General features: G+C 35.9%; 1 protein-coding gene across 3 annotated transcripts in view; it reads right to left on the bottom strand.

The window, feature by feature from the left end:
* Nucleotides 1-310: 310 nt before the first annotated feature.
* Nucleotides 311-12,077, bottom strand: part of LOC115222579 (protein Shroom2) — a 268,678-nt gene continuing 256,911 nt past the window's right edge. For all 3 annotated transcript variants that reach the window (XM_036511714.1, XM_036511712.1, XM_036511713.1), the window contains 3 exons: nucleotides 5,464-5,565; nucleotides 3,690-3,863; nucleotides 311-968 (listed from right to left, as the gene is read on the bottom strand). In XM_036511714.1, coding sequence (XP_036367607.1) covers nucleotides 702-968; nucleotides 3,690-3,863; nucleotides 5,464-5,565 — 543 coding nt within the window. In that variant the 3' untranslated portion in view covers nucleotides 311-701. The remainder of the gene's footprint in view (nucleotides 969-3,689; nucleotides 3,864-5,463; nucleotides 5,566-12,077) is intronic.

The following is a 12,077-nucleotide window of genomic DNA, read 5'->3' as shown; positions in this document are numbered from 1 at the left end:
TAATTATTATGATAATAATTATTATTTTTTTTTTTCTAAAATCACTTTTTACTTCACACCCACAAATATTTATTGCTTTATTGTGGTGGTGTGTTGTTGTTATTATTATTATCATTATCATTATTATTAAGGCGGTGAACTGGCAGAAACGTTAGCGCGCCGGGCAAAATGCTTAGCGGTATTTCGTCTATCTTAACGTTCTGAGTTCAGATGCCGTTGGGGTCAACTTTGCCTTTCATCCTTTCGGGGTCGATAAATTAAGTACCAGTTGTGTACTGGGGTTGATTTAATCGACTGGCCCCCTCCCATCAAATTTCAGGCCATGTGCCTATAGTAGAAAGGATTATTATTATTATTATTATTATTATTATTATTATTTATAAGCCACGAAAAATCAAAATCAAAATAAATAAAGGTTGAGGTAATAAAAAAAAAAATACACAGGAGATCACTTGCAGGAATTTTCAGGTTGCTACAGGAATGAGGGTGGGGTGCCAAACTGTGGGAAAGAAATATATATATATATATAGAAGAAAAAAAAAGACATAAAAGAAGAAAGTTCATTTTCTCTTGAAAGAAGATATTTCGGGCAATAAAAGTGATTGAGAAGATTAAGATTAAAATAAAACGAAAAATTCTATGAAAGACGTATGTATGTTGTAGTAGTAGTTGTAGTTTAACTGGTTGATGATAAGTCTGGGTTATGATTGGAAAGAACTTGGAATACTACGTTTCAAAGCTGATAGCTGTTCTTGTCCAAGGAAGATTTTGTCTTCCAGTTCTTGTGATTCTATAATCAGACGGGATTTCATTGAAAGATAATAGTGGTAATCCTTCAAATCCTCATCAGAAAGATACTGTTTCAGGATGTTAGAAATTTGTTCTTGGCGTCTGTCAATGTCTGACTTGAGTTGTTTAGCTTCTTCGTGCTGCCGACTTAGCTTGTCACGTTTCTCAATAGCAAGCTCCTGAAAGGAATCAAAAGAATATTCTTGGATAATAGGGCTTTCACATGTTTACTCAATCAATTATAAAATAGCAGCTAACTTTCTCTCTGTCTTTCTCTCAAATTACATTGTTTTAAAGACACAATACTGTAGTCCAGGGTCCAGACAAAACCCACTCATATTTTTGGCACTGTACAATAAGCAATCCACCCATTTTTATTCTTTTTCTTTTTTCAGATTCTGACATTTTTGTTAACAGAGATTTTGATTCTGACATAAAAATTGGCATTTCAAAATTCAAATTCTCTCACCAACCCCCTTTTTTTTTCTTTCACTTTTTTTGTGAAAATTATTTTTGGATTCTATGTAGAAAAATATGGACATTATGATTTCTGGAAAAAGTTTTTTTCTAAAATTTCAATTTAAAAAAACAAAACAAAAACAATTGACACCCCTCCCATCCACACCAATATTCCAGATGTTTTTAAACTCATTCACTCATACAGGTGATTTTCAACCAGTACATGCCTAGAAATAACAGCTAAATCTCTTAAATTTATTTTTAATTAAATGTAAACAAAAACAGAAACTGCAGTTGTGAAAAACTTGTTATCCAAAATTCCAATTTTTAAAAAATACAAAAAATATATTTAACCAAAAATAAAATAAAATAACAGAACACAAGAGATTTTACTACCCAATGTACATATTTCTGAATTCTAACATAAAAGGGAAGGCATTTACTTCAAGAAATGTTTAAGAAGTCAAAAACAATCATCATCATCACCACTACTATCACCACTGCCAAAACTGTGACGAACAATGAAACCACAGTTACTACTATCAACAGCAACAAACTCAGCCTCGTTTATCATCACCATCGTTGTGATCAAAATTGAACTTTAAGGGGGATTTTGACTTTTGTCAGAATCAGAATTACTGTTGCCGAAAATGTTGAAATCTGTGAAAAAGGAAAAAGAAATAAAAAGAAAAGAGGAGTGGGATGCTTATTGTACACCTTCACCAAAAATATAATCAAAGGATTTTTGTCCTATACTCTGTAGTTTATACATTTCTGCTGTTTATTTAAGACAATGTGGGAACCTCAACATGGTCAAATTCCTCACTAAACTACACACTAAAAATCCAGAATTTATTGTTTGAGTAAAAGTTGGGATGGTCATGGCTGAAAAATCTTGGATTTTTGTCCTATACTCTGTAGTTTATTTAAGACAATGTGGGAACCTCAACATGGTCGAATTCCTCATTAAACTACACACTAAAAATCCAGAATTTATTGTTTGAGTAAAAGTTGGGATGGTCATGGCTGAAAAATCTTGGATTTTTGTCCTATACTCTGTAGTTTATACATTTCTGCTGTTTATTTAAGACAATGTGGGAACCTCAACATGGTCAAATTCCTCACTAAACTACACACTAACACATTAAAAATCCAGAATTTATTGTTTGAGTAAAAGTTGGGATGGTCATGGTTGAAACATCTTTGATCTTAGGTCTGCTTGATGAAGACAACCATTGCCTGCCCATAAACATGGATGCAAAATGACAAAGAGGCCTCTCCCTCTATCGGTTCTTATATACATTTTTTATTGGTTTCACTGAGTGGGCTACAGTCATACTGGAGCACCACTCTTGAAAGTTTTAATTGATTATATCAGCTATAGTAATTTTTTTTTGCTTGGTGCTCTCTTCATTTTACCAAGTGCATAAGAGGAGTAAAAAAAAAAAACCTGACATATATATAAAGTGAAATGTATTACCAGCCTCATCTTTTTAACATCCACTTTTCCATGCTTGCATAGGTCAGGTTGAATTTGTTGAAGCAGATTTTCTACAGCTGGATGCCTTTCCTGTCACAAACCCTTACCTGTTTCTAAGTTTCCCAAGACCAGGTATATTCACAGAAGACTGCAAACAAAGGACACTACTGTATGACAGTAATGCTATATACACCAATCATATAAATGTCAAACCAAGGTGACAGTAACATACACACATATAAAGGGTATCTAGCCATAAAAGCCACATCAAACCAGACAGAAGAGTTTGGTATGGTTCTCTGGTTAGTCAGCTCCTGTCAAACTGACCAACCAATGCCAACAATGGAAAACAAATCTTAAATAATGATAATGTATATAAGAAAGGCTTCCAACTGCAGAAACAATGTTGGAAAGGAAACATATGATCCTTTGGTCTCTTGAAGAGAGTAGTAACCATACAGAATAAAAACTGATTTAGACCAAATGGAATAATTTACCCATTATTTACATTTGACAGATATTTGCTCCCATCTTGTTTCTTGTTAATACAACGTTTCGGCTGATATACCCTCCAACCTTCATCAGGTGTCTTGGGGAAATTTCGAACCTGGTATTTTTCTATGTTATTATTATTATTATTATTATTAAGGTCACTGCCTGGAATCGAACTTGGAATCTTGGGGTTAGTAGCCTGCGCTGTTAATCACTATGCCAGGTTCAAAATTGCCCTAAAATACCTGATGAAGGCTGGAGGGTATATCAGCCAAAACGTTGTGTTAACAACAAACAAAATGAGGACAAATATCCATCAAATGTAAATAATTCCTTATCTCTTAAATATAGAACTGTATAATTTAACCCATGTCAACAAGGAAAAATGATATGATAATGATAATGATATGAAGACCAGTATCTCTGTATGTATTTATGATTTTAGAAAGAACTTTAAATACGATCCTACCTTTTTCCTTGCCTCAACACCAGCAGGTAAACACTGAACACTGTTTTCAGCACGTGCAAGAAGGACGGAGAGTTTTAATAACAGTTTTATGACCATTTCACGATCTTCAAGGAAAGATTTGTATTTATTTTTCTCTTGGCTGTTTGGGCAGGATTCATCCAAGTTGTTAACAATCTGCAAAATACAAAGGAAAAGCAATTGGTATGTATGTAACTGTTATACTTAGTAGTATTACTATCAGGTTGAGTAGAATGTAAGCAACGTTTTGAACCATGAAGAATTTTTTAAACATTTTTTTGCAATTGTCTAATAATACAGACATAGACTTGCTCAAATGCATCAATAAATTAAGATTGATTTTTTTCCCACTGTTGTTACAATCATATAAAATGGAACTGTCAAAACATGATATTCAACTTCAAAAAAGGATGTAAAGCAGTTGAAACTGCCTGTGATATCAATGAAACATTTAGTGAGGAAATGACCAGTGAGTGGTCAGCTTGAAGATGGTTTAACCCTTTCATTACCAACCCAGCTGAAACCTGGCTGTAGTGCAAATGTCTTGTTTTAATAAGTTTTGAATTAAAATCTTCCACCAAAACCTTAGTCACAATTTATGTTCCTAACACTAGTTTAATGATAACTAAGTTAGTTTACTAAATTCTTTGTTTTATTCAAAATAATTGAAAGAAATGGAGCATCTCAAAATAGATACAGTAATGAAAGGTCAAAACGATTTTGCAGTAGAGACATGAGCCTTGAAGATTGTGAGCATAGTGGATGCCCATCAGTCATTGATGACGGTCAATTAAAGATTGTCATTGACAAAGGTCCATGTAAAACCACTTGAGAATTGGCAACAGAATTTCAAGTTAGCCAAAAAACCGCCTGCAACAATTTGCATGCAATTGGAAAATCAAAAAAGCTCAACAAATGGGTACCACACAATTTCAATGAAAATCAGAAAATGTGCAGATATGAAATTTGCACATCGCTTCTCTGAAACCAGACCAAACCATTGCTCAACTGTATTGTAACTTGCGATGAAAAGTGGATTCTGTACAATAATAAAAAATGTTCTTCACAGTAGTGGTTGGACCAAAATGAAACCCTGAAAACCTTCCCTAAATTCAAGCTTTTCAAAAAGGTCATGGCAACTGTTTGGTGGTGTACTATAATTTCTTAAAACCTGGAAAAACCATTATTGCAGACACATATTGCCATGAAATTGCCAAAAAAACTGCTACTCCGTCACAGACTGGTCAACGGAAGAAGGTCAATCATTCTTCATGACAATGCTTGATCACATGGTTCACTAGTGACGTTCCAGAAGTCGAGGGAACTTGGTTACGAAGTTCTTCCCCACCCAGCTTATTACCAAGACCTTTCTCCTACTGACTACCACTTTTTCAAGCACCTTGATGGTTTAAATGCGTTGATTGTAGAGGTACTTACTTTGATGAATAAAATTTCCTCTTTGGTGAAATATATTGTGATAAATTTCATGTTTCAAAACGTTGCTTACTTTTTACTCAGCCTAATAGTTATGATATACAAGAGCAAATGTAGAAGAAATTATGATAAACTCATGCTCATGTAATTTGTTTCCAACAAATGTTATAAGCTGGTGTTTATCATACACACACAGACACAAAGGAAGTCACTTAATATAATCAGAAAGAATATCATCAAAATTAGTTGGTTCCAAACACATTCAGAAATTTCCCTTGGTAATTTAGTCATAAAAAAAAGTTTGAAAATAAAATAAACAAACCTTTTCACCCAAACTGTTGATTTCCAGGATTTCTCTTTCCACACTTTGCTTTGCTTCACGGAGAACATCAAGTTTCTTCATAATGCTGACCCTTAATCCTTCCTGAAACATAGATTTTTTTTTTTGAAAGTCATCTCTATATATATAAACAGCAAAATGTCTATCTGTGTGTGTGTGTGTGTGTCCTTTATATAAATCCACAACTTTTCAGTTAGAGGGCTCGCACTTTCTATGGTCATTGAAAACCGTCCAAGGGTGGTCGTGCACATCTTTACATTTCCCCAGTCACCCTGCAAAGTCATTAAAAAGTCAATAGAAGTGACTTTTTTGTGAATTTTCTATCCAAAACCCAATCAAAATGCCCAAAACTTGATTCGCCAATTGAATGCCAGCTAGCTGTATGTGATTGGTTGGAGATTTGGACAGTACTTGCATGTATGTGTGCACACACGCAGCTGTATATGCATGCACTTGCCGGGTCATAGTGCTAGTAACCATATATTTTTACTTAAATATGTTGTCTTTGTTCCAATTAAGTTTGAAAATAACTTTGCCATTGTTAAGTTGCTGTTTGGAACATAGGTTAAGACGGAATTTTGATAGAAACTTTTAATTTACTTCACTTTAAAACAAAGTTTGTGTTATAGAACTGAAGTGGTGCTGATCTTAAATTGGTTGGTATCAAAAAGATTAATGTTCAGAAAGCAATATTTATCTTGGTCATGTAATACCTTACATTACTGGTTCCTTACATAGTCACATAGCCCTCAGATTTAGCTGGGTGAGGACCGGGACCATCTAAAGAGACTCCAGTACTACAAATGTGCTTATTTTATTGATATCTCAGCCTTTAGGATAGTAGAGAGAAGTTGACTTTGTTTAGATTAAAAAAAGCAGAATATAAAATGGGTCACAAGAAAATAATTGTTTCTGATTTAAACATAAAACCCACAGTTTTGACCATTAACCTAGCCCAGATATGAACTCAGAACATGGTATATATAATTTATCAAAAGTTGAATTTTATTAGTATAAAGAGAATGGTTATATTTTAGACAACTTGTTTAATTAAACAATATAATATATAGGTTAATGCCAGTGCCACCTGAGTGGCCCTTGTACTGGTGGCGCGTAAAAAGCACCCACTACAATCTCGGAGTGGTTAGCGTTAGGAAGGGCATCCAGTTGTAGAAACCTCGTTAGATCAGATTGGAGCCTGGTGCAGCCTACTGGCTTACCAGTCTTCAGTCAAACCATCCAACCCATGCCAGCATGGAAAGCAAATGTTAAATGATGATGATGATATATACATATATATATATATATATATATATATATATATAATATATATATATATAATATATATATATATATATATATATATATTGTATAATTAAGCAACAGATCTGTATTCTGAGTATTTTCTTCCACATTACTGTTAAAGTGGAATAAGCTATGTTGTTCTTTCACCAATGATTTTTATGATCTGCATGATGAATGAAAGGAAAATAGAAAGATAAAAAAAAAAAAAAAAGATAAAAAACTGGTTTAAATTTCAGCTCTTTAATGAAAAGGTTCAAGTCAGTCATTATTTGGAAAGAGTTTTAAGTTAAATAAAATCTAAGTTTCCAAGACTTGTAATAAATAAGACTATTGAAAAGGTTGCAAGACGCAACGAAAATTTTAGGAAAATAAAAATAAGAAAAAGTGGAAATTTTACCGGTGAGTGTGTTACATTATAAGGCACAAAAAGAAAATGACTCTCCCCAGGACACGACAGAATATGCTTCAACACACGAACTCATATAAAGAATCTTGCAAACCAAATCCAAAAACGAAATAATAAATAAGAGTTTTTAAATAAAAAGCTGAAAGAAACACCATGTGCAAACTTTTCTGCTAACCTTTTGCCTTATATACTTTATCAATAATTCATTATTTACTAATCACTGTTGCACTGTAGTTGATCTTTCGAACCAAGGAAAATTATATTTCCATTGGTATTTCAATTGTTTGTAAAATTTCTTATTATTGACAGATGCGTCAATGGTTTCTCTTTCTTTTTCTGATGCTAGGAGGCAGGGTTTGAATTAAGAATTCGCAGATTTGTAACTGGTACCACAAGAAGTACCCCTACCTTAACCTTCCTATTGAACCACTGCACCTCTTGTGTGTCTATAGTTTACACTTGGTACACTGTATGGAGTTCCTGCCTACACCTTTCCTACAAACTGAACAGAGCTACCTACTTGAGGAGGGCAGGGTCCTATCAGTTTTCTTGCTTACTAGGAGCTTAGTCTTTGTTAAGTTAACCTTGAGGTGCTTAAATTCCAGGTTTTGCTACTCTACCTGGAATTTCTCTTCTAACTCTGATATAGAATCTGCTATAGGGCAAAATCATCAGAATATAGTAGTTCTCAGGGGCTGTGGCCTTGAATTCTTCTGTTATGGCCTGGAGGACAATAATGAAAAGGAGGGGAGTAAGGACTAAGTCTTGATGAACCATTACCTGTACACCAAATTCTTTGCTATACTCATGATTAACTCTCACCTTACTGACAGTGTCTTTGTACATGGCCTGTACAGCTTTCACCAGCCTCTCATCTATCCCTAGCTTCCTAAGAGTCAACCATATTTACACAGAGAGGCATTCTATTGAAGGTTTTCTCTAGATCAACGAATGCCAGGTATAATGGTTTATTCTTAGCTAAGTACTTCTCTTGCAGTTGCCTGAAAATGAAAATAGCATCAATAGTGATTCTTCCCCAAACAAAGCTGAACTGCATTTTGTCTACCAGACTATAACTCTCTCTCTATATATAATTGGGTGTCTAATTTAACAGCAAGATTGAATGCATATAAATATGACTTAATCCATTTATTTATTTATCTATAATTCTGAGTATATTGGTACTGTAGTAATTATTGGTCCTTACAATTCTGATAATAATGCGGGTGCTATTATAATTGATCACTCATCTAAAAGCAGTGGCAAACTTTTTGGAGAGATACTTAATCCATTCTCTCACTGCAAAGTTCAGTGCTCATTATGATGTGGTGGGTTGTAAGCCCCAATGACCCTGAGCTATGCCAGCTGAGCACAAGCTTCTCTCATGTTGGGCAGGTCAAAGGACAGAGGCCTGACCAATATGAACTACCACTTCCAGAGGTAAAGGTGGGTTTGCATAGGGCGAACACCTCTATCTTGAACAAAATAAAGTTACAGAAGCATTGATGAGAATTAAAACCCAACAAAACATGGGAGAGGAAAGGAGAGCTCAGAGTTGAGAATAGTGGGGAAAGTCACTGATGACTAATGTACCATTGAGAGTGAAGGGCTTAAATAAGTTACTCCATCCTTGGTAACTTGTGAAATTGGTGGTGAAAACAACAACAGTTGATTGCAAAAGCTCAAGAAATCCACTAGCATGCACAATAAATAGACACATTTCATCATCATCATCATTATCGTTTAATGTCCGTTTTCCGCGCTAGCATGGGTTGGACGGTTGGACCGGGGTCTGGGAAGCCAGGGGCTGCACCAGGCTCCAGTCTGATCTGGCTGTGTTTCTACAGCTGGATGCCCTTCCTAATGCCAACCACTCCACGAGTGTAGTGGGTGCTTTTTACGTGCCACCAGCACAGGTGCCAGGGGAGTCTGGCATTGGCCACAATTGGTGGGTGCTTTTAACGTGCCACCGGCACGGAAGCCAGCCAAGGCGGCGCTGGCATCGGCCACGTTCGGATGGTGCTTTTTATGTGCCACTGGCACCGAAGCCAGTCGAGGCAGCGCTGGCATTGGCTACGTTCGGATGGTGCTTTTTATGTGCCACCAGCACAGAAGCCAGTCGAGGCAACGACCACGTTCGGATGGTGCTTTTTATGTCCCACCGGCACAGGTATCACAACTACTATTTCCATTGATGTTTATTGACTCAACAGGTCTCCTCAAGCACAGCGGGATGTTCTGAAGTATTTTAGGCATGGTTATGTGGTAAGAAGTTTGCTTTCCAACCACATAGTTCTGGGTTTAGTTCCATTGAGTGGAACTTTAGGTAGGTGCCTACCAAAGCCTTGTGAGTGGATTTGGTAAACAACAAAACCGAAATAAGCCCATTATACATATATATATATATATATGTGTATGCGCTTATGTCTGTTTGTCCCCTACCATCACTTGACAGCTGGTGTTGGTGTGTTTATGTTCCAATCTTCATAACTTAGCAGTTCATCAAAAGAGGATGATAGAATAAGTACCAGGCTCAAAAAAAAAAAAAAAAAAGTACTGGCATAGATTTTTCTTCAACTAAAATTCTTCAAGGTCTCAAGCTAATGACTGAAGCAGGTACAAGGTTTAAGAAAAATGTAATTTTTTTGAAAGAAATATCTGCAACACAGATTTGAACAAAAACTACTACACATACATTTGTATGGTATCTATTTTTCAAAGATTAGCTCAGTTTAATAATTGTGAGTTGTTTCCCTTGCTCTATGAATTTCACAAACTTCATATTTTCTCCTATCTGCATGCATATTATTGTTTTTATTTTTACGTCTGTTTTTCCATACTTGCACAGGTTAGATGACTATTTCAGTTTGATGCTCTTCTTGTCACTAACACCTATCTGTTTCTCCAATAAGCAATGTCTTATTCCATTCGAGTTTTGAAGGTGTGAAGCAAATGGATGATTTGTTGAAGAGAAACTGACACCACCACCACCACCAGCACCTCGTGTCACAAATCTCACAGATGTGAGTGAAATGTAAACTAATACACAAATACACACACACTTTCTGTCTACCAAATCCACTCTCAAGGCTTTGGTTGGCCTGAGGCTATAGTAGAAGGCAATTACCCAAGATGCCATGCATGGTACCAAACTTGAAATAACATGGTTGGGAAGCAAATGGCTTCACAGCATGACCATGCCTTTGCCTAAAGTCATACATACACACACACAAGTATTTTCATGTATATTACACTACATCACTTTGTACAAACCATTACTCTCTTTTACTCTTATTTGTTTCAGTCATTTGACTGCAGCCATGCTGGAGCACTGCCTTTAGTCGAGCAAATCGACCCCAGGACTTATTCTTTGTAAGCCTAGTACTTATTCTATTGGTCTCTCTTGCTGAACCGCTAAGTTACAGGGATGTAAACACACCAGCATCAGTTGTAAGCGATGTTGAGGGGACAAATACAGACACACAAACATATACACACACACACATATACATATATGCGACGGGCTTCTTTGAGTTTCTGCCTACCAAATCCACTCACAAGGCTTTGGTCAGCCCGAGGCTATAGTAGAAGACACTCCCAAGGTGCCACGCAGTGGGACTGAACCTGGAACCATGTGGTTGGTAAGCAAGCTACTTACCACACAGCCACTCCTGCGCCTATATATATATATACACACACGAAGAACTTCTTTCAGTTTCCATCTACCAATTCCACTCACAAGGCTTTGGTCAGCCCGAGGCTATAGTAGAAGACACTTGCCCAAGGTGCCACGCAGTGGGACTGAACCTGGAACCATGTGGTTGGTAAGCAAGCTACTTACCACACAGCCACTTACAAAGTGCCAAAGTTTTAGAACATTTTCTATATGGTTAGCCAAATACATTGCTTTGTTTCTTGCATGTCAACCAATCCGTGCTTTCAAGCATTTTTTCCCCCCCCATCATCAGCTCTTTATATATTGAATGCTATGTTCTATGTTCAGTTGAGAGCACAACTAAATGCTCATCGTTGAAACCGACAAAGGACCTTTTATCATGATGAAAAAGAGCAAAACCAAAAAGAAAACTCCCAAAATAAAAAATCTCCACCTAAATTAGAATTTCTTATCTTTTCATTATTATTTTATATCAGTCAAATAAATATTTATCTTTGCTTCTTGCAAGAAAAGTCAGCAGAATTATTCATCAAAATTACTCATCATATTGTATTAGGAATCTTTTATCTTTTATTTATTTTTAGTCATTGGACTGCTGCCATGCTGGGGCACTGCCTTGAAGGGTTTTAATCAAACAAGTCAACCTCCAACACTCGTTTATTTATTTTTTAAAGCCTGGTACTTACTTCATCGCTATCTTGTTGCCAAATCACTGCTATGGGGATGTAAATAAACCAACACTGGTTGTCAAGCAGTAGTGGGAGACACACAAACACACGCACAAGCTTCATGCAGTTTCTGTCTACCAAATCCACTCACAAGGTTTTGGCTGGCCTGGGACTATTGTAGAAGACTCTTGCCCAAGGTATCACACAGTGGAACACAGCCTGGAACCATGTGGTTGGGAAGCAAGTTTCTTACAGTACGGCCTTTCTCTTACCTTCTTTATATATATATATATTTATATATATATACACATATATGCATATACATACACACACACACGCAGCTTGCCATATACATCATCATATATGCATCTTTCTGTTTACAAAAAAGTAAACACAAATGACATTTAAATGTTGATCAGCCTTAATTAAGAATCCTCATAACTAAACTATTCTATATAATTAAATTCATCATTTTATAAGAAGCCATTTGAAATGGTAGTAACTGTATTCTTTAGTAGATCTATCAACTTGAGAGTAAACC

Source organism: Octopus sinensis, linkage group LG20 (genome assembly GCF_006345805.1).
Source record: "Octopus sinensis linkage group LG20, ASM634580v1, whole genome shotgun sequence".
In the NCBI taxonomy this organism is placed as follows: Eukaryota; Metazoa; Mollusca; class Cephalopoda; order Octopoda; family Octopodidae; genus Octopus; species Octopus sinensis.
The sequence above is the reverse complement of the archived record's forward strand: the minus strand, read 5'-3'. Positions and strand labels throughout refer to the sequence as shown.